Source organism: Etheostoma cragini, chromosome 12 (assembly GCF_013103735.1).
Source record: "Etheostoma cragini isolate CJK2018 chromosome 12, CSU_Ecrag_1.0, whole genome shotgun sequence".
Classification (NCBI taxonomy): domain Eukaryota; kingdom Metazoa; phylum Chordata; class Actinopteri; order Perciformes; family Percidae; genus Etheostoma; species Etheostoma cragini.
In genome coordinates this window covers 14,404,879-14,428,462 of record NC_048418.1, presented here as the reverse complement: position 1 = coordinate 14,428,462, position 23,584 = coordinate 14,404,879, and the positions used below count along the sequence as shown (strand labels likewise).

The 23,584-nt window shown below is 38.6% G+C and overlaps 2 protein-coding genes across 20 annotated transcripts in view; one reads left to right on the top strand and one right to left on the bottom strand.

Moving 5' to 3' along the window:
* On the bottom strand, positions 1-19,732 carry LOC117954770 (coiled-coil domain-containing protein 178). 3 transcript variants are annotated; one of them, XM_034888753.1, is made up of 20 exons: positions 19,519-19,732; positions 19,092-19,236; positions 15,973-16,109; positions 15,820-15,878; positions 15,648-15,727; positions 14,995-15,198; positions 14,668-14,888; positions 13,471-13,613; positions 12,436-12,589; positions 12,247-12,342; positions 11,867-12,003; positions 11,573-11,756; positions 11,391-11,453; positions 10,895-11,023; positions 10,681-10,794; positions 10,397-10,542; positions 8,571-8,730; positions 6,238-6,387; positions 2,975-3,109; positions 1-675 (listed from the first exon to the last, which is right to left on the bottom strand). In XM_034888753.1, the coding sequence occupies exons 2-20, from the start codon at positions 19,147-19,149 to the stop codon at positions 556-558; spliced, it is 2,490 nt and encodes an 829-aa protein (XP_034744644.1). In that variant the 5' UTR covers positions 19,150-19,236; positions 19,519-19,732; the 3' UTR covers positions 1-555. The 3 variants fall into 3 exon arrangements, with proteins under 3 accessions (XP_034744644.1, XP_034744642.1, XP_034744643.1); XM_034888751.1 differs by lacking the exon at positions 1-675 and adding an exon at positions 1,694-1,937; XM_034888752.1 differs by lacking the exon at positions 1-675 and adding an exon at positions 1,725-1,937 and having other exon boundaries at positions 19,515-19,721.
* An 852-nt stretch (positions 19,733-20,584) lies between these two features.
* The window catches only part of dtna (dystrobrevin, alpha), a 19,469-nt gene continuing 16,469 nt past the window's right edge, over positions 20,585-23,584 (top strand). For 10 of the 17 annotated variants that reach the window (XM_034888078.1, XM_034888076.1, XM_034888074.1 and 7 more), the window contains exon 1: positions 22,291-22,532. In XM_034888078.1, coding sequence (XP_034743969.1) covers positions 22,516-22,532 — 17 coding nt within the window. In that variant the 5' untranslated portion in view covers positions 22,291-22,515. Of the gene's footprint in view, positions 20,931-21,568; positions 21,894-22,289; positions 22,533-23,584 lie in introns of those variants that run through there. The other 7 variants (XM_034888067.1, XM_034888063.1, XM_034888064.1 and 4 more) reach the window with 4 other exon arrangements.

Genomic DNA, 23,584 nt, shown 5'->3' with positions numbered 1-23,584 from the left:
TCCATGGACAAAATGAAGCATTTAAATTTATTCATTAATCATTCATCTCCAGCTCATTGAAAATGCTAAACTTCCACAAAATTAAGATTGAATATTGAAAAGTGATTGAGGGAGACAGCTCTCAAAGAGTGGAGGAGAGTGGAGGAGTGTGGGGAGCGGTAACAAAAACAGGGTCTTTCAAGAGACAGTGGTCTTCACATGGGCATGGTCAAGGTGGCCAAGGTGTGCTAAGTGCTAGTTAAGGTCACAGGGTTTCACTAGTTGTAATTAGATCTTGAAATCTGGAGAAGCGTAGAATTTCTGTCAACACTGCCTGTAATTATTCTCTTTTCCAATTAATGGTGACATAGATTAATTATCTGATGAGGCAAAGCCAATTGCAATCATTCACCCAGCTAAAATTAGATCAGTCCTGACAGCAGCATGAAAGTCACCTGTTTCATTGTTATGGATTCGCTGCAAGTAAAGAGGGGGGAATAGTGAAGCGTGCTAGGGTAAGTAAGTTGTCTGGTACAGGTGAATGTCCAATTACACTGCGATTTGAACTGTAGGCATCTACTCATTCGATCCTGGACTGACTTGTTTGTTCACCCCGGCATCTTCAGTGGTAGTAGAGTCATCTGTCAGGGATTGCAGGAATGCACCGATGAGCTGAATTTCTGCTGACAACCCCTCCTGTTTGAATAACAGAATAAATGAAACAAGCTCATTAAGAAAATGCTGTTTTTGAACAAAGGAAATACACAAACTCCTGCATCCCAAACACAGCTGATGGTGAGTCTACATCTGTGAAAAGTAAAGTTACCATAATGTTCATATTTTTGAGAAGAAGGAGAACAAGAGGCTCCTGGTGAACCATGTCCAGGTTCAGTGCTCTTCTGTTTTAAAAACCTCAGCATCCAGTTTTTCTATTAAACTGCCTGGCACTGTCAACCAGCTTGGGAATCTGAACCGGTCTAGTCATGCAGAAATTCTCTGACTAACAATTATATCAGAAACAGGATCTTGGATTACAGTCCCCTGGGACTGGGGCAGTGGGCGTCTGCTCCAATCATTACTGGCCATTCAACAAGCCTCTGCACTGCTCTCCGCTGTTAGCCATTGTCAATTATGCCATCCCTTGTGTAAACTCGCAGAACACAAAGCTGAACTGCCAGTTCTGGCAGGAGTGTAACAGGATGACAGCCCGCCACCCTCCACTCCCACCACAACCCCCACCCACTCCCACTCACCCACCCTAGGGTTCCCCGGCCTTCCTCCCCTCAAGCTACTTTTGAAAAAAACATGCCATTTGGCTTCTGATTCAAGTACGCCTTAGCCGTGAAAGTGTGAACCTGACCTCTCTTATGTTCTGCTTGTGGGGTTAAGTGGACATGATGGATTAGTATAGGCCTTGTTGGGATACAGCCTGGTTCAACTCCAGTCACAAATGGTATCAGTTCCATTGATTTCTTTATCTCTTTCTTACAAAGTGGCAACAATATTGATAATCTATGTATCATGCAATTGTGAATTTCTGATTAGTAATCACTTTCTGCATACTGTCAGTGCATTTTTCATGGATCATAAAATCACATTAAAGGGCTTAATATTTAGGTAATCATGCAGATTGTGATTTTATGCCTGTTTATAAACTCATAAAGGTTTTCTTTTTGTTTAAAAAAAAATCTATTCTCATAAAGCTTGTCCTTTTTGGAGGATAGGACTGTTCACGAGTAGCCTGTTTAAAGTGAGGGTTGCCTGCTCTGATGGACCCTGTGCTGAGCTGTGACGGGTGACGGTGTGGTGCGCTTGAATACACCAGCTCTTTTGTCCTTCACACTCTGCAGCTCTCTGATAGCTCCTCCCCCTGTGCCCCACTCCTCCCTGCCTTGAGCTGTGATCTGCTGGGGCCTTTTGAGGCTGGGCCACTGAGACATGGCTGCTCCCTGTAATGTCTGAACCAGACCCATCAAAAAAATGTCAGCAGTCAGAGGAGGAGGAACAGAGAAGGAAACCACTTAATAGTATTTTCACTCAGCCCTCCCCTGGAAAACCACTAATCAAATCTGGGTATACTTTGCTTCCAGCATATCTGATAAAGTTAAATGTTGGTAGACGACAAAAAGAAAAAAAGGATTCTTTTTTACACAAAAACAACAGATTGCAACTGGCAAACATGAACAGGGTTTTGGGATGACCTACTGTTGAGATAAAGAGGAAGTTAAAAAGGGTGGAAGTAGTAAAGGTATGGTTGCATGCCACTTGGCTCTGCGGTAATGTTGGACAGGAGATTTCATAAAGATTCATCACTGTCCCTCTGTCCGCTTTGACCTCATCTCACATCACAGCACAGATTAGACACCGATTATCCTCTAATTGAAGATCCTTACTTCTCAACCTTGCAGAATATGCCGCTACTCTTCTGCAAGAACGACAGAAAGTTATTCTGTTCACAAAGAAGAAGATATCTTCCATGTGGTGTAATAAACTCACTCGGAATTAGCCGTGAAGTCAAAAAACACCCTTGCTAAACAGATAACAGGCTGAAATGTTAATGTGACGTGACCATACACCAAGTGTTTCGTATATAGTTATCGAGAGAGGCAGAACCAGCCTTAGACGCGGGGTCACTGCATAGGCGCTCTAGCAGACACATCATCCATCAGTGTGATCTGATGATGAGTGAATGTATAGACTGTAATGTAACAGTGGCGTCTTTAACTCCACCATAGCAGTGAGGCAAAAAGCCATGGTGGATGTTTGCCTGGCTGCCTTTGCCTGGCAAAGAAGACACAAGGCAACTGACTTGCCGGATGAGACTCAAACAATGCCATGCATAACATAGAGTCACTGTAGTATGCAAAATAATACGCTTCCATCCGGTAGAATACCTAGACTGGGATAAAAGTTGAATAAAGGGATTTACCATTTAAATGAATAGTGACAGTTTGTGCAGTATTCCAGCCTGTTTTACATGTATATGTACAAATACCTGGGCTGTTTTTATTTTCTGGTCGGTCTCATGAGAAAGAGCCTGGCACCGGTCCAGTTCAGCCTGGCTGTAGACGCTGCGTTGTTTGAAGTATTTCACCAAAGCTTTGTGCATCCTCTTCTGCAACAAAGAGAGCTAGAGGGAGAGAAGGCAGAGAAAAGGAATTGGTAAGGCAGGAGAGGAAATTAATGGCAGTGTTCAAGAAGAATGATGGAGGGGAATAGAGAAAGCAGTCAATAGCCCATTCTGCAGTACACGGGCCTGACAGGAATTTCACAGTCTCTTGGTTTCTCTGCCCACTCGTGTGCACTCATCAGAATCCAGTCACATCTGGCTGCCAGGATGGGGGGTTAATTTTCTCTAAATGCTTCAGCAGTTTTGTTCTAGCCGAGGCAAACTCTGTGACTGCAAAGCTGATGAGTAAAATATTTCTACTTCACCCAGTTTAACTTTATACCAATCCCCTCAAGACATATTTTACACATACACACAGAGTCATGAACCCCCCACTGAAACCAGAAATTATTCCTAGTCTCTTGGAAAGACATGCTGCTTGCTTTATTATTTTAACACAGTTTCAAGCAAAGAGGTTTAAATTCTGATAGATGCCATTGCTTTTCTCCCCCCCTCCATCTCTCTACTCTTCCTACAAAGCTTATCATTGCTTGGCAATGTGTTCCCCAGTGCATTGAAAACTAAAGCGAATTAGCTCAGTCATCAGCTCCTGAAGGAAAGACAATAACAAGAATGCTCTTTATGGTGTGCCCTGTTAAAACCCAAAAGCTGAAAACCTCCACATAAACAAAGCAATGCCTACACGTACAGTGGAACCAAGAGGATTTTTATAAAAAGGCACATGCCGGCAAGTGCTATCAGATGTAAATTAATCATGCTTTTTTCATTCGTAAATGAGAATTTTGATTTATGTATTTATACTTGTTGCATTTTGATTAAAACATAATGCCCTACTGTTTTACTACATTCTCTCTTTTAAAACATAAAACTATTACATCTAATATTAGATAAACCAGCTAAGGTGTGTCTTGACTGGACAATTAATAAATAGGGCATACTTCTTCCACTAGAAACATACAAAACCAGGAACTGTTGAATAACAATTATCTGTATCTCAATTACAAATATATTAAAGCTGCAATCTGCAAATAAGTAATACATGTTCTTATATCCGATAAGTTACGATGGAGTATGACAAAACACTAAAAGCAGCCTATTTGCATTTATACATCTCTTAAGAAATGCTGCTAATAATGGTTGTTGAATCACCTATTTTGGGTGACAATGTTACTACATTTAGAATAAATAATACACTACCATCAGTGGTAGACAAAGTGTTGAGATCCTAAAATATAAGTAATAAATACAAAAATGATAATGCATTGAAAAGGTCACTTAAGTATAAGTATGTATTTTATAAACTGTTGGACATATTTATACAGTGCTACATGTATTTAGTTACATTCCATCACTGACTAACATTCAAGGTATGTGGTTGGTAACAATTCAATCAAGATAAAGTAACAAGCTTGACACTAGATGCTGCACCTCATTAGCTTCAATTCAACATGACAACTTGTGGAGGGTTAATTAAATCAGCCCTAAAAGTAGAATTAGAACCTTTTTACCATTTTAACATGTAAATATCAACTACGGGTTGTGTTGCGATGGCTTGGAAAAATTTAAATCACAAGCCCACTCCCAATCATTTAGTATAGATGTTTCACGTTTAGATGCTTTTTGTATAGTTTTAGACAAAAAAAACAAGGTGCAAGGAAATGTATTTATTATAATATTTTTACCATACTTCATGCCAGTTTATATTGAAGGTGTTGTGCTGTATAGTTGTTGTCTTAAAAGCAAGTCACTTGATTTATATGATGCAGGAATGCCTACTGTCAAGATTATATTTCAAGGATACTTAAGAGAGGGTTTTCATTGTGTCCCTCACTTGAATATCATGAAAGAAACGACAGGCTTTCCAAACACACAAATGAATGTTGTGAGGCATCTCACACATGTGCACTATTGCTCTGATCTCTCAAATGATCATGACAATGTGTAATGCATTTAACATGTTGCCTTCAGTTACAAACAAACCAATTAATGGTAATCTCATTGTGCAATATACGTACTAACTGGGACAAAATATTCACACTGAACATTATAGGGATAATTATAAATTTAACACAGTAAAAGAAGAGGGCTTGAATGTTTCTGTAAATCAGATTAAATGTGATATTCATTTCAGAAACATTGTTGATTTTAAGCTTGTTATAAAAACTACATTCTGGCATAAAAACACTAGCCGAGAGGCGGCTGATATATAAGTGTAGCGTTGAAACAAACAAAAATGGTGAAGGCTGAATCCAGAGTAAAAGAAAATCAGGCTTTGATCATGACCGTGGAAAATCCTGTCCACAGGATTTTATTTTTGCATGCATTTTTCACTTGATAACATTCATGCAGTTAGATGAGGAATTGCTCAAGTAAAGGTATTAGTCATTTTTGGAACAAATAATATGAATTTTTCATTGCAGGAGCAGTGTGGCTTCTTCCTGGCGTTATGCTTGTCATGTGTAATTCTATTCCAGTTAAATAGTGTCACAAACTATAAAGAAAAAACAATAAAATGCTGCTGAGTTGTCTCCCTCAACTAGTCAAGACCTCTGGTGCTATTTTAGCACTGAAGGCACATTCATTGTCTGATCATAACCTGTGTTTGCAGCTGATCCCTGACCAATGGTGTGTGTGTGTGTGTGTGTGTGTGTGTGTGTGTGTGTGTGTGTGTGTGTGTGTGTGTGTGTGTGTGTGTGTGTGTGTGTGTGTGTGTGTGTGAGAGAGAGAGCTGTGGTGAGCAGAAGCAAATTTGGAACACCCCGATAATAAAACATTTCACCTCTGACCACCTTACAAAAACTATAATCAAGAAAATGTAGAAGGTATAGTATTTACATGTGCCATCAAGCTCTCTCTTTACTCCCCTTGGTGGCAAAACTACTACTGCTATCATTACATTATGTCATATCCATCATCCTCCTCCACTCATGTTATCTCATCATTATTAGATTGCTGCAGTCCCCTCCTTAGTGGTTGGCAAACTAAAACCTTCTGAAAATGACTGCCCCTGCAAAGGATAGCAGAGGAATAGAACATAAGATAACGGAGCAAAAATCCTAAGTCATGAAACATAATTAAAAAAGAGAGGGGGCGATAGTAAACATGACAAAGAGTTATATAAGCCGTACCTGTGTGTAATAATGAAAAGATTCATATGTGTGGTTTTTCTCGCTCAATGCAGACACTGCCTCTTGTTTGGCCTCCAAGAGGATCTTCTTAAGCTCTTCGTAGTCGCTTGCCAGCTGTTTGTTCTCCTTCAGTGAAATCTTCAATGCTTCCTACACACATATGAAAACAAAAGGTTCACTTAAAATGGTAAAGGTAAATACTATCTTTACAGTGGCTACCACCAAGACACAAGTAACTATCTGTAACTGTTGTAATTGTGACTTTCCTACTTTACAGTGTGACTGCTGATCTGTCTCGCAAGGCTTATCCTGATCAATTCAGAGTATCTATCAATGCTGGATATCCATCCAATGCTTTTCTTCTTCCCAAATTTAAACTAACTTACTTTAAACATACTTACTTGTATATAGTTTACTGCTCTAAATTCACTGAAATATACGGTAACATGAGGGCAGGCGTCGCTGTGGTGCTAAAAACTTGATTTTGTTTTAATTTGTTCTGTGACTAAATGAATGTAACAACTGCGGAGGCAGCATCATGTACAGTACAGATGTAAAAGACTTACATAGTACTTGAACGAATGATCACTTTAGATCAATGTACAGGAAGGGGATCCGGAGAGTTAATATACAGTACTATGCAAACAATACAAGCTTCCTGTATTTGTGTTGTTAATTACGGCAATATAAATACAACAATGGACACTTTTTTGGGAAATCAAGCAAATCAATCACAGTGAGTGTGTCTCTCATGTCCTCTTTTTATTTGAACAATGTTCCCCAAGTACTGGATATGTGGCTGGTGAATATCTCAACTCTACCTGCAGACATAATGAAGTGTGTCTCTGCAGTAAAACAGAACAGCACTAAAGTGATGAGTTTAACCCAGCAGAAAGAGGGGCTGTAAACATGACAAATGCGTGCTATTGATTTCAGGTTTAATTACTCCATGCAGCACTGACAAAGCCCATCTGATGCTGTTGTGAAGTGTAAATGGAACAAATTACACTTCATTGCCCATAAGAAACTGATAGCGTTGGCAGTTTGCATTGTTTACTTTGTGCTCGCCAAACGACAAGCCCTGATCAAATCCAAAATTAGGTTCCCTGTACGAAGGAATAGAGATGACCACAATTTCACCTTGATACTATACCCTATATTTGTATAAAATAAGCATCGGCATGTTGTATTTAATACAGCCACATACTAATTCCCATCAGGCTATTACCTTTACTGACCTGTATTAGTTTCTATAGAAAAGAGGAGCTATGACCAACAGGAGCTTATAAGAGTCAGCAGTTTTAGAAGAAATCTCTTCTATTAGAAATATCTGAAAGAGTCTAACCATTCTGCTTCATGCACTGTGGTTTCTGAATGCACACTCTGCTTATTATGTTATGCTAATGCAGACATTATGTGTGCTTTATATTGGTCTCTATGATTAAAGTGACCAATTTCCTTCGAACTTCATACTCTCTCTGATCTTTTTATTTGGTGCGGAGTATTGTTGTTATATCATCTTATTTCGTCAACTGAAAAGACTAAACCCTTTTTTGCATGGCTAACTTTTATCTGGCTAATGGGAGTTGTGGCTATGAGGAAGACTTCTAATTCTTAAATTGTCTCACACCAACAACTTCTTTAAAGTTGCTGCACTTGGATGCATGGCGGCTTAAGCTCCATTGCCTTTTCTTGTTTTGAACTAATGCATTCTTGATCACCGTTTAATGAAACTATATACCACATGGCGATTTCACATTAGATAAGCCATGTGAAACCCCCATCAGCAAAGAGGCTCTGGCTGGGGCTGATAATCCTGCAGATGAAAACCTTAAAATAAATAGGGGTTTCTCTTACAAAGGAGTGTTCAAATACATGCCTTTTTGCGCAGAGTGTACCCATTTTTTTTAAGAGCCTATTTCTGACATTGATATAAAAAAGTCTAGATTATATGCTTATTTGATATTCTGAATTATATGCTTTGATCCGACACTGATTTGAAAAATGTTGGCCTACAGGTAACAAAACAGGCGCAGGATCTCACCACGACATGCATCATCAAATTCGTCCAGACAAAAGACTATAACAACAGTGAGTTGTCATTTGTGGGAAAAGCACTTAAACAAGATTGACCATGGCTTGTAATTTTAATTGCACACAGCTCTTTTCTCTGCATCTTAAGGGAAGTATTGTGACAAGCAATGTGGTGACACTAATCCACAAACAAATAAACAATGAGATGGGTTCTTTTTACAGCGTCTCTCTGATTCCACAGTATTTAACACAAAAAATCATGTATTTGCAGAAAGAAATACTGAACAACATTTTGTTACCTTGGTGTCTTCCATTTCCTTTTTTTTCGCTGTAACATGAGCGGTGTGTGTCAGCATGGATCTCTCTGTTCGTAGTTTGAAGTTATTAATATCAGACTGCAAGGTGCTCATTATAAGAGCAGCTGATTTGTTTTTGAATTCCACCACATCAAAAACACTTCTGGAAGGAGAAATCAAACACGTAAAAAATATTATTTTTTTTGAAAACTACTTTTGAATATCATAAATATATGATTACTGGATCAATGGGGGAGCTGGTACTTATTTAAGTGGTTCTAAACTTTTCTGAGTCGTGACCCCCTCCAGAATAAAGAAGTTGGTGTTTGCGACCCCCCCAACCCCTCAACAACAAGAAAGAGACCTGCAAACTGGTGTAAACAACTGTTTTTTACACGCTTCCCTTGATTTTGAATGATTTTTGTGAACGTTCTGATTAATAAATGTAAATAATGCTTTGCTTTAATGACAGTTTAGTTTAGTTTTAGCAGCTAGCACCTAGCCTTGTCTGATGTGCTCCTGGCTCTGTGAATTTTTGATGCGTTTGTGACTTTTTCTATCCGCCGCCCCACCTTCTGACCCCTTTCTGTGTTGCAGGACCTTGCAATTTACAGATGAAGCTCAGAATAGAACACATTTCATGTACCCAACTCACACAACAACAAAAACCCAAGTGAAAAACATTCCCCAGTCTGGAATATGTTATTTCATGTTTTCTCCCCATCCATCAGGCAACCCCAAGAAATTATCTTGCGAACGCCTTGGGGGTCTAGTAGCCTGGCTCCACCCTCCTACGTACTTCCACTCAATTTTCATTTTCCTAAGGGTGACCTCTAGCTCCCCCAGTAAGAGCGTGCGCCCCATGTAGGCTGAGGCATTTGCAGCAACTGGGTTTGAATCTGACCTGCGGCCCTTTGCTGCGTGTCATCCCCCTTTTCCTGTGGATACACTCGGAATATAGCGGAAAAAATAAAATAATAATAATCTTTTAAAAATGTTTGTTTTCCTACAGTAATCTGTCTGGGTTTGCAGTATATTCCTGGGTTTTCTTTGGCTAAATCTTTACCGGTCCAATCAGCAAACAGAGGGAGTGGCTGAGAATGGTGATGTTGAGGTTCGATAACCTTCGGTGAGTTCCGTAATGGCGACAGAGAACAATGCGGGCGGAGAAAGATGAGAGCAGAGAAAGATGAGAGCAGAGAAAGATGAGAGCAGAGAAAGATGCGAGCAGAGAAAGATGAGAGCAGAGAAAGATGCGAGCAAAGCCATTCGGCCCGTTGTGGCAAAGCTGCCAAATATCCAGAAGTTAAATCCCGAAAAAGAAAATCTTTGCTGAGTTTTGTTGGTGGCCATGATGTTATGGCCCTCCTCCCCATGGAGTTCAGGAAAAGTTTGATTTTCCAGCTTGCTCCATTAGCGGTGAAGGACTAAGCCAAGGCTAACACAAGCAATGCTAAGCCAATAGTTGTTGTCGTCTCCCCTCTTGTTACCTACCAGACCGTTTGTAGCAGGCCCGAGCCAGGCTACCAGAGCGGCTCTGGGCAGATCCAATAGTTTTAAACTTCACAGAGTAACCGCCTTCAAGGAAGCTAACACTAGTCAATGGAGAGTGGCCAGACTCTCTGTACAAATGAAATGTACCAGAGTCTGGTGGGACCAGGCTAGGGGTCTAGGCCCCCAGGTTGAGAACCACTGATTTAAGATATACTCATTTTGGAAAAAGGTTGAATATTATCAAATACGTATACAATCAAAGATATATTAAAATTCTTTAGAGAAAAGGTTGATTATGAATCATATTGAGTACTTCCTGCGTTTAATTAACTTACTGAAGTTCTGCTATGGCTTCTGGCATGCTTTCAACGGTTTTTTCCATTTTATCTGAAGCAACCCGGCATTCCTCACTCTTCTTTGTAAGGCCACTGATCCTGGCTAGGGTGTTGTCATATCTCTTTACAGTGGCAGTGTGTAAATCCTGTTAACAAACAGTTGTATTAATGTTGAAAAAAGATCCCTAAGTGCTTAGAGCGAGAGATGAGTTTGTTCAACATAAGAATGACATGATACATAGCTGTGACTAGCTTTATGCAACCCTCCATTTTTCTTTTCCTACCTTAGCAGCTTTCAGTTGGTCACATTTGAGTTTTTTCTCCTTCTCAAAGTTGACTAATGTGTTTCCGTGTTCACGCTGAATCTTTTCCAAATCTTCTGTCAATTTCTTGATTTTCTATACAAACAAAAGATCAGTCACAATTCTATAAATTGTTGCTTTTTTACCTAGAGTTATCTTTAAAATAAGATAAATAATTATTACGCTTCATTATTACCTGAATTTTTGTCTCCAATTCTTTTGTTGCTGTGGATGCATCTTCGAATTCTTTCTGAAGTTTTTGGTTAGTTAGCTCTGAGCTCCTTTGCTGTCGAAACAATTCTTCAGTTTTATTTGCACACTGACCCTGATGCAAAAGAAAAAACAAGAAGGAATGTCATTATCCTAAAGTCTTAAAACATATACAGGGGGTAAAAACAGTAACAGCATATGTAACGAGTGTGGGAATGTATAAAATTATGCAACTGAATACAGCCGGGCATTTAAAACTATCTTTATGAAACGCATAATGTTCCATTTTTATTGAGACTGTGCTTTGTGAAGCTTGACCTCTTCATACCTTTCTTCATAGCTATACGCTGATACAATCTAAGTGTTCCACAGAAAAAGTCAAATACAGTAATATATTTTGAAGATTTCAATTTAAGTCTAGTTTGTTTGTGTCACAATTTTGTCATTATATTTTTCTTCTGTAAAGCACCTCATGAATTTACCTTCAGCAGTTCCAGGGCGGTCGTCTGACCTGTCAGGTCTTTCCTCAGGGTTTCAATCTCTTTCTGTAGAGCATAGATAGAGCCCTGAATAACACTGAAGGAAACATTTGGTATCTGACATTTCCCTTACACACTGTGACCCATGCAGTATACATAGAATGTGGACATATGTTGTCACTGACCCTGGCCCGCTGTTCTTCCATGAAGGTGAGCTGTTCCTGCTCTTCCAGTTTAGTCTGGGTGACACTGTGCCTGGCGACAACTTGGGTCACTTCCTCCTTGGCCTTTTCCCACTGCTCGTCATTGTCAATGATTTTCTGGAGCATCTGCTTCCTCTCCTCATGCATCTGCTTCACTGCTTTCTTGCTAACAGAAATCCCACAGAAAAGTAATGATAGGTGTCCTACTACTGTGTATAGTAAAACCAAATATAGGATATTGCTTGTTTCTCCACAGGTTTGGCTTTGATACTATACCTCTCAGAAATTTGTATCTTGTAGTCTTCTACATTCTGTTCATACTCCATGTTTTCTTTACGAAGAGCTGCATACGCATTACGCTTTGACTGGAGCTGCTCTTCTACGCAGGAAACCTCTGCTTCCCCTTCAAGTCTCTGTGAGTAACAACATACAGTGTGCCGCTGAGTGGATGCACTTATCCAAAACACCTTACAGTGCCATGAATTCAAACATTATTAGCATGCATAACTCCAGTCCAATCATAGCGTGGCAGTTATGTGCCATGCACTAGACAATATACTATCAAGACACACATACATAAGTAGAAAAAGCAGCACCAACATTATAAACAGAACATTGGTGTGACATGATTTAAACATCCTTGTGACAATACTTACAGTTTTCTCAATGTCTTCTTGCTGTGCAATCAGTTTCTCTTTTAATCTCTTATTCTTTTCCATTTCCTCCTCAAATTGAAGTTTTAATTGCAAAATCTGTCATAAAAGGGGAAAACGTGAATTTGACTACGTTGGTAAACTGTTAAAAGCTACCTTTTTAAACATTAAAATGTAGACAATATCAATTACCCGGGCTTTTTCCGTCTTCTCGAGTTCAATCACTTCAGGGATACGTTGTGTTTCGGCTGCGCATCTTTCTTCTGTAAGAGCAACCGTCTTTTCAGCATCCTTTATTTCAGCAAATATACCTTCCCCAATCTTCTCCAACTGGTTTAATTCTTCCCTGAAGAGAAAAACAGTTTTGTCTTTTGTTATGAAGTTGGTGATTTAAAAGCAGTTTTTGAAATCCAGTGCTTATTTAGGGTTTAGAATCCCACAACAGTTCATAATATAATGCTGTCACAATATGTAGCTATGATAATCAGAATAATGCAAAAGAATCATTTTCAACACAGAATGAAAACTGTAAATGAATAGGAAAATATACCCTTAATTAAGTAATTATTTACAAAACAGGAATTAAACCTATATTGATTATTTTACTACCGAATTTGTATTATAATTGTTATGAAACATGAACTGATCTTGACTTTGTCAGCATCAAAGAACAAATTCAACAAATTGAAAACATTAACATTGTTTGCATTTCAGGACACCTGTATTTGAATAACTTTTCAAAGTTTGTTGAATTAATGGTTAATTCCAATCTAATGAGACTTGTTATCTAGTAATGTAGCATCAAACAAAAATATTGTTACTATGATTAAGTGCAGGTTAATATACCTTGCACACTGACTCAGTTAAACTGTTGACCATATCTTTGTTTGAGGTGTCCTGTTATATGATTTTCAAAGACACCTGCAAAACAGACTGAATCAAGTGATTTCACCGGCTCAATCTATTCAAAAATGCTTTCCATAGGAATTAAATATGAAATGTTCAATGACTGTGTGGTTATTCAGCATTTTCCTGTAACTTCCTTTGTACTGTACTTTGATAGTATCACAAACTATCCCACCAAGTCAAAGTAAAATTCACCAATGATACAGAGTGTATATTAATGATTAATGATTCAATGTTTTTATGGAAGATGTGTCCTGTCTCAGTTGTCCTACTTTGATGGTGAACCTGTTGGTTTTCACTGCAGTTAGGATAGATACTCACAATCTGTTAGCCAGCAGATTATTTGCCGCCAAGAGTGCATAATCCAGTGATATCTTTTCATTTTTGCTGTCCAGCTCGATTGTTTTAAACTCATTCCGAACCATTATGAGATCACTTTTTGTTTTTGAGTATACTTCATCGGCCTAAAAAAGAAGGGGGAATCATGGGCTTATTAGTTTCCACAGACATTGTTTTTGAAGACTTTTATAAGGTACTGATATCACAGGCAATACATTATCCTCTTTTCTAATCATACTCTGACAAAACTTAATACTCTTAATCCTATACCTATAGTATGCCACTGCCACAAGTCAACAGTGAGGCTGTGCACAAGAAGGTTTTCGACATTGTTTTAGTTTTGGCAAATCTTAGTAAATACAGAAATCTGGCCTAGCTATTAACTTTGGGCTTAGTCTGGTTTTGAAGATTAAAAGTTGAATATCAGAGCCCAGGATTAACATCTTCAGAACACTCACAGGCAATGACTTGTTAAGATGTAATTAAAAAAACAAACATATCATTTATTCTAACTGAGTCAGTGTGGTATTTCATTCTGCAACCATAAAGCTGGAATAGTTTGCATTCAAAGTTGACCTCTCTGTATCTTCCTCATCACTCCTCTCTCTATTAGTACACTTAACTTGGCATATTTGATTCTGGGCATTAAACTCATAATACAGATAAGGCTGTATATCGATGTTGCTGCATCCTAACTTGAACAAAAGAAATTAACAAGGAGAAAAGCTTAATTAAAATCAGGGAATTATCAAAGTTATTAGGATTCATCATCTGGGGACCATGAATGTCTGTACCAAATTTCATGGTAATGCAGCCGATTGTTAAAAAGGAATGATTTTACTCAATCAATGGGTTGGATGGACCAATAGACCAACAAACATTGCAATCCCCAGAGCCAGGCCATTTGTGGATTAATAATGGAGTTAAAGAAAAAGAACGAGTGGGTAAGTGAGATAAAGCCTTATTATTTTATTTGGTGCTTATTTTATTGTGGGTATATGCTAATGTATAAAATGAAGCAGAAGGTGGTTAAGCACATATTTGTATGGGACCACCACCAAAGACAGAGCTATTAATTAAGCAGAGCCCGGGCAAACATACGTGTACAGCCTTTCTGGGTTTGAAAATATCAACACAGAAATTGTTTTTAAAACAAGAATAAATCAAATAAGATGTTACCTCAGCTTGTGCAATGTTGATTTGATTTATGATGCCTCTCTGGAGGGCCAGGTTTTCATTCACAATGGGAATTTGTTTTTTGGCAAAGTTAATGTCCTCGTGTAAGGTCTGGTTCAACACTTTAGTGTGTGAAAGTTTCTCCTGGGCTAAGTCAAGTTTCTCTCTTTCGAGCTTGAGCTGCCACTTTAGTTCAGTGATGTCTCTAATGCAAGCTTCGTGCTCTAGAAAAACAGCAATAGTCAAAAAGAAATTAGTTAATTCATAGTACAAGAACAACAGCACAATGTTTTTCATGAGGAGATGATAACACACTTCTAAGTCACTGACCTTTTTGGACTACAAAAGAGTGCTCTTGTTGCTTCCACAGTGAAATACTGTCAACTTTGTTCTCCAAAAATCTTTTTCTTCTCTTCTCTTTGTGGAGAGCTTCCTCTGCATACTGCCGATCAGCCTCCAGACGCTCAATCAGATACAAAACCTCTCCAAGGACTTCATTTATTTTCTTCAATAGTGGCGATAAAGGACAACTTTCTAGAGGATGACAAACTTTACAAGATTGGTACATTTAGTTGTACTGTATCATAATGTTCTACTCAATACGCAAAAGCCTTAACAGGTACTAATGTTTGAAAAAGCTATGTTAACATTATATGACTGACTACAAAGTGCAGATAAACATAAACTTGATCCAGGGTATTCTATTACCAGGGTGGTTACTTTATGGAATCTAATCAATTATTATGTCGACAAAAGATGTGAACCAGTAACTGGGACTGGTAGGAATTATTGTCTCCATGACTCGCCACTACTGAAAATAGTTAACGATCTTAACCAACCTAGAGCTTCTCTAAGTACTGGTAAGTGCACATTACACACTTATGTGTTTCTCAGGCAGTGTTTGCTTTTCTATTGCATAACAAAATGAAGACGAAATATTACAGAAATTACTTTTTGCTATTTAAAAAGAAAAAAGGGGTCACCGCTTGCAATAATTGCGATGCCTTCAACGAACAACTCCGTAGACATCAACGATTCAGTATCTGAGTCTCTGGGCTGATATCTGTTAAAAAGGAGTTAAACTCATGTCATGTTTTCATTTCCAACTGAGTATAACAAAAATAAATAATGAATGAAAACAACAGAGGACTTTACCTTAAAGTTTTACTGTATTGGTGCTTGTCCTGATTGATCAGTGGCTGATATTTTCCAGGCTGGTACAATACAAAAATGCTTTTAATTAGATGTTTACTCAAATCTGATAGTTGTACTACAATCTCTGACAGGTCACATCTGAGATCAGTTTACCTGTTGACACCAGTTTTCCACCGTCATCTTCAGCTCTTGGATATGGTAAACGGCATTGTTGACACATGGCAAGGGACTGTTGAGCAATGCACAAGTACGACGTCTACCGGAGCAGACTGCTTGAAGATCTGCTTGATCTTGAGAAACACAAAATATTAGGATTTGTAAATACATCTTTTAGTTTATCACAAACAATTGCTTTCAGAGAAGCAATGAAAAGCCATCCCCACCTACATATGTCCTTTACATAATGGCACAAAGCCCTCAAAACTATTGTATAATTACCACACTGATGAACCATCTCTCAACAGACTTTAGTTGGAACAAATGCTCACCCTACTTCAGTAACTTTATTTTGAAAAGTAATTATAAAAATGTATTTGGCTGTGAAAGATGTTCTGTTATTCTTTACTTTCTCTTTAATTCTGGTTGCATAAACTCTGCAATACGCTGGAAGCATCAGTGTGAGAGCAGAAACAACTAATTCAAACAAGACATACCCAAGGGCACAATTCTTGGTGGTGAAAGGACGCCATCTGGCTGACAAAATGGGCAAGAAACAATGCGAGTGGCAATACTTGACATGAAATAATATTTTGTCTATATTATAGTACAAAGATATGTCAGTAACCTTTGGGCAAATTTCAAATGTGGCGATTACTGAAGACCAAGTTTATGTTAGTGGCAAAAATTGTTTTCTGTACTGTATATTATTTTAATATACAGTAGGCCTATGACAATGCTACTACAAACTACTTTTAATTCAGTCCCTCAGTGATTAATTCAAAAAGCCTGGATATACTGTAGTATTACAGTTTATCTGTACAGTTTATTAAATTATTGTCTGCATTATTTTCTCACTCATCTGTCTCATACTGTAATCTGTGATATAAAACTGTAGGTAAGATGGAGGTAGTCTATTGGCTACGTTTCATTTTTGGGATTGTTCAGGTGCCGCCGGAAATTCTGCCGGATGTCCCTCATTTCGGCCGGATGTCTGTCACGTTCCGCTTTTTTTGTGATCGCAGTCTAAACTACAATGCTCCTCAGATCTCTGCAGGGTCTATCCAGACAGCTAGCTAGACTATCTGTCCAATCGGAGGTCTCTGTTGCATGACGAAAACAACCATTCAACGTACGCGTTCCACCAAAACAAATTCCTTACTGAGGCTATTTGGCAGTGGCATTGCTGCTCCGTCCAGCGCTTAGTGCCGCCCAAGACAATTGTGATTGTTTTAAAGAAACGCCGATAAACCAGAGCACATTTTTCTTTCATCCCGGATTGCTGTGTGGACTAGTCGGACCATCCTGTGCGGCGCTGTGGAGGAAGGTCTGTGGGTCTGTCAATGAGACACTAAGATGAAGGTAATGTTTTTTTCACTGCACAAGAGAGAGGGGAAAAAGGGATGTTCATAATAAATAATACCTTTAATTAATTTAATTTATTCAATTTTCCAGTATTTTATCTTGAGGGCCAACTTGTTGCTGTCATTATCTAGATGAATGGGATAAAAATGGATGGATTGTTTTTCTCTGTGCTCAAACTGCTCCTTTCACCTGTGGGTATTTTGCAAGGTAAGTACCCAGCCCTGGATAACGTGTCTGTCCACAGATGCAGCTGAACATAAATGTATGCCACTGAAAGGAGGATCAAGCATATGCACACCAACAAGAGCATTTTCAGTTGGCACAAGTGGTGGTATAACATGCGCAACCAGGTGATCGTGCACTTGTCTTGCATGCAGTGCCATTGTTTAAGGACGGCATCACATGTTTGGGGTAGGCCCCTTCATAACAGTTAAGACAGGTAAATGACCACCTTACAGAGATACAACCAAAACTTTCAAAGACCTGTAGACAAACAAGAACTCTAATCAGTATGAACTGTATGTGACACTATTGAATAGAACCTTTCCCAACTGAGATAACAGTTATCCTGCCATGATGATCCAATAATTATAACAATGACTAGTGAGTGAGCTTACTCAGACCAATAGCCTACACGAACAGTCAAGGAAAAAATGTGGGGACATCAGAAATGAAGGCCATCTGTTGCTGTGCAGTTTAGATGAATAATACACAGTGAAAGAACAAAGTGGGGTAGGAAGGTGGTGAGGCAATATGTCATCAGTGGGCTGAATAAGCTCTAAATCATACTGGCAGGGTGTATTATGGCCAGAGAGCAGGCCCATGTGAGTCTGAGGACCAATTCACCAAGTTACAGTACACCTGTCATTTCACTAATGACATTAGACGGTTAAATGTAATTATCATAAGAAATTATGTAACACCCTAATATAATTTCTGTAGTGCAGTCCAGTCAGTACTCTCTACAGGCTGGGCTTTTTGTGGGCAGTTCACTCACTGTACTGGGACAGGTTTGGTCTCCAGATGAACTTAATGTCTGTAGACAACTCAATAAATACTACATTAAGTTGTGTGTTAACCTAAAAACAACTGAAAAGTCATTGTGTTGACTGTGACAACTGCTGGTGAGTTTCTGTCATCAATATTTGTTTGTAGTTATTTTCCTATTTAGACCTAAAAAACTAAAGCTGGAAGAAGAAGTTGGTCAAAGCGAACTGGTAACACTTTATAATAACTGTCATTATTAAATGGTAAATTCATAGTTAATTAAACTAAAGTTAAGTTATTTTACTGATAAGAAATAAGAAAATAATAACTAATGTTTACTTGTTATTAGTAATGCTATGATTTACATTAGTTAACAGTGTATTGTTGCACACAACATAACATTTTATATATATGATATTAAAGTATTATGTGTTATTGCTTACCAAATTATTTTTAAACCTTTTGTAAACCATCAATAAACATTGTCTGGCTATTATGAAGTTGCAACTGATTATTGTAATACCTTGCTAATGGTTAATACATACTTTGTACATCATCTATAAACAGTATTTATAGAGCTATATCAGTGCCAAAATATTCAAATTGTCATCTCTTTCATTGATCACCAATAAATAGTTAATGGGGCCAATATAATGTTACATGATGCTTTATAAACCACTTATCCATGTAAATAATGTTTACATAACAGTTTTTAACTAAATAAAGTCGACTTATTTACCGTTTATACAATTAAATCTTCTCACCTTGCTGACTAGGTCGTCCTTCCCTTGAAGGGAATCTAAGCGGTTCAACGTCCGGCATGGCTCAAACTTGTCCGATGGGAGAAAATCACCAGTTTAAACTCCACCGTCGTGTGAAAACGTAAAACCGTTGACATTCACCATTAACCTGAATTTTATGGAGAAATGCAATTGTTAGCGTTAATTATTGGTTTTATGTAGGCCTACACATTCGTTAGCTATGATAAGTATATTATTTGCTGTTAGTTAGTTAATCTTTTGGAAAAAGTTAACGTTGGCTAAAGTTACAACTGATACCTTCACTCATCTCGCTTTCTTAGCTAACGTTAAATTGACGGTTAATTAACTTAGCTAATGACATATTAATGAGCAGGGGGGGTTGTTGCCATGGCAGAAAGTGAAAGCGAAAAATGGAAGGCTATCAACTTACTTGTATTAATAGGCTACACCTTTGACTACCAGCTATCTTGCTATCTCGATGTTTGTTATTGTTCTTCTGAATGACAACGCTGAAGCTGACCTGTAAAAAAAAGTTGACTTTTAGCTATATTAAAGTTTTCTCCAAATGAATCAACTGAAGTTGCAACTCCTGTCAATCTTCTGCTCAGTGTTGCCTAGCAACAAGGGGCTGCGCTTGGAGAGGGTAAGTTGCGTTCAAGAGCAGCAATGAAGGTGAGTGCTTTTGTTTCGCAGCACCAAGAACTGTTTAGCAGCTCAAGTGGTGTTTAAACAACAATGTGCCTAACTCCGCATGAAACGAGAAGGAATTCCTTCTCGTTTCATGAGTTAGGCACATTTTGTTGAGTAATAAAAAACAAGGTCATAGATGGGGTTGAAAAAGAAAAAAAAATGTGTTGTATATTAGGCAATGATCATTGCCTTCTGTTGTGTGTATAGAACTGGCATACAGTGTCACTAGGCCACAATTTATAACGATGACATGCTGATAGGACGTGTTATTAAATTAGTCTTGGACACTTTTCAGACCTAGGTTAAAGTTGCATACACAATACATACTCATGCGCATTGGTTTGCAAGTACCTTTGAACGTTTCTTATGCGTTGCACAGTTAAAAACGAGGCTATATTGGCAAATAAAATAAAAAAATGCAACCCTTAAAGGAATAATCTTTATTTTTTATTTGGTTGTAAAACCTTTACTGACTATAGGCTAATGGTTATTTTTTATATATTATTAGGAACGTGTTAGCTGGGGTCACAACTAAAAAAATATGGATATGGGAAAATATATGACGTAGCCTGTAGGTATAACAATTCAAATTGGAAATGACAATAATTTAGTGAGTCTGGGTCTATCTTGAAAAAAAGATCTTTAAATAAGATTGGTCTTAATTTAATTATTTTAATTGAATTCAGTTTTCATTCACAAGAGTTGGCCTACGGAAAACACATCTCGATGACGCCATCTTCCCAAAGCTACAACATCATTGCAGCGAACGAACGCCTCTTTTAGTGCACCTGGGAAAATGTAAAAGTAAATCTGCAGATTTTCTACACGTGTCCCCCTTTTGCACCAAAGCGATCAAACACTAACATTTTGCAGCCGAAGGATATACTGACGCAAGTTAAGAGATTCCGCATTACGTCATCGCAAAGGCCACATAGTGGAGGCAAGTGCTGCCTCTGTTCTCTCCTCAGCCAGTACGCTACCCGAAAATTTCCACGACACAAGCTTTGCAGGAGAGCGGCATAAGATCGACCGCTTCGTGCAGTGATGCAGCACCCTACACCAAAGAAACCCTGATCGCACTGCAGGACACGACCGGCTCTCTGATCCCTGGATGAAAACTAGTGATGTAGCCTAGCCTCGAAATAAATTGTGGTAAGTCTTGGGCAAGTGCTCTGCTGCAGCTGCTAGAGACTGGCAAAGCAGCAGAGGAGCCACCTTAACCTACTTTGCCAGTCTGGGTGAAATGAGTTTCACCGATCAAGTTTCAGCGATAAAAAAAACGGGAATGTGCATGATAAAAACATTAGAAAGGAAGTCGTAAAAACATATCTGTAACAACGAGACCTTTGTGTCGCGTACAAACAGGTGTCTCTGGCGTGACAGGTGATGTCTGAGCTATATACCACCATGTGCCTTTTCCCTTTCTCGCTGCCCTTTTACCTTTTAATTACTGTGGTGGAATTGAGATGTCTTTCTTAGTGTTAGTTTCCAGAGGGCGACGTGACACTGTCTATGCCCAGGAGTAGGCTACATCTGTTTTCAAGCTTGTTATTGACATACAAATGTTGTGTGTTGTCCATAACGTCACACATTCGCACAGGCAGACTGTACTGCATTTCCATTCATTCTAGTAATTGTACTATTTTTGACACTTAAAAGAATTTACTCTTTTTAGTTTGTGCAAAGAACTCAAACCAGTGTTTTATTTAAAATCACAGCACCAGCAAACCATAAATCTGTAGCTGCACTCTCATTTAACATAGGGGTCCTAAAGTTTTGGCTTTTTGCAGCTGAAACCATGGTGATCATCAGCAGGCGACAGAGAGCAGAGGGCCCTGCAGCAGACATCACTGGCTGGTACCAGACAGAAGGAAAAAAACTGTTTCACTACCTATACAGCATGTAGCCTACTACAACACTAGAGCACAACATCTCTGGCTGTGCTGAGCTCCATCTGATTAACCTTAAGTCAACGGCACAGCTTTTTTACTCCTGTCAAGGGATGGGATTCGGATGCCAGTGCAGTTTATAGTATGATGTAAAAATAACTCTGGCCAATCACTGGTAACAGCTGCGATGTACCGTACCGAGCCAATCAAAACATAGTTTGCTCAAGTAAGTGCTTGTGTTTGGATATTTGTTGCATTACAGTCTGTTCAAGGAGGATTTAAATTAACAGCACGGTCCACTATGTTTTGTTGAGCTGCTACAGAAATAGACTTATAATGTAAATAACTGACTACTTAGGTATTTTTGCAATTGAATATTCGTCTGACAGAAGTCAGTGCAGCATTAAAAGATAGTGTTTCATTACAGTGAGGACCTTGGTGTGGTGTCAGTGCTTAGTCCTACAAGTCCTTCTGCAACTGTAACAGTAAACATTGATTTGCTCTTTTAAGGGCAGTTATGTTCTATTGCTGCCAGTGTGACAGTGCGACAGAGAAAGAGTAATGTTTGCTGGGCACATGCCAGGAATGAGGTTTGGGGTCTGCAAGTGCAGAGCCAGTTAAGCCGTACAAGAATGTGGAGCCTTCTCATTTGTAGTTAAAGATAGAGGCAGCACAGGCTGCATCCTAGCTGACAGTTTCTAATTTCAGATATCTTCAGTCGTCCATTTTGATTGTTTTTGTTGTAATGTGTCCTTGTTAGAAGGAAGTTTGTGTTGTGTACCATTCATTCTAAAAGGAGGACTTAGCGTTGTCATAACTCAGCTCAGGCAAGGAAAAGGGATACAGCCATGTTGATTTATGAAAGGTATGTTGATCATCTTGCTTCCCCTCGCCATTGTACACTTTGTATTGGCTGTGCTTGTTTAGTATCTGGTCTTGCAACAGATTGTATCAATCTTAGTTATTTCCGAGACTGAAAACAGACCACAGAAGATCACTCAGGATGTGTTTGCTTGTGATGTGGAAACGGATATCAATGTTAATCTATATAAGATCGTATATTTGTACACTTTTATGTTTACTTACTTTGTTATGTTGTTAAGGTATGAATGGGCTTGCATATCCATTACTTTCAACATGACATTGGACTCCATTGGACTGCTGGTAGTAGCCTGACTTTGCTGTGTGCGTCCATCTAAATGGCTATTTAATGTCATTGCCACTGGTGAAACATTTGTTAATTGTGTTATTACAAGGTTATTTATAAGATCTCTTCATAATATAAATCCAAATATTTAGATGGTTTCTGTTGTAGCTTGCACCGCTTTGCTGTGAGGTGATATTGTGAAATACTGCACTTGATTCTGTAATTATAGGTTAATTTTGTATCCCTCTTAAAGATTGTTCAAAAATTACAGAGCACGACAGACCTCTTATACTCTAATTCAAAGTTTGCTAGGGCTCCATAATTGACCGCCTGTCCTAACTAAAAAGCAGAGGAAGTTATTTGCTTTGAAACACTAGGTGAATTCTAATTTCCACACCATGGGTCTTTACAGCATAACATCTCAGTGTACCCCAAACAATTTTCAGCAACTTGCCCAAGAAGTGCAACTGTGCTCTCAACTATCCTCTTAAATGAGCATTTTCTCAGAAAGGATATTTATGGTAAAAAACTTTTCTCTACAAACTTTGCTTGTCTGCAGTGGGAGGTGTAGTGTGTGCGTGTGTGTGTGTGGGGGGGTGACTTGTTCTATGTTTTTACAAACGGAGCGCCTGGGATCTTTGCTGCCATGGAAACAAACCACATGGTGTATTAGATTGCCTCGGACAGTGTGCAGTGAGGCATGGTTTGAGCATTCTCTCTGCTGCTATGCCCCTTCGAAAGTCTTGTCCTTGTCTTACTTAAATTTTTCT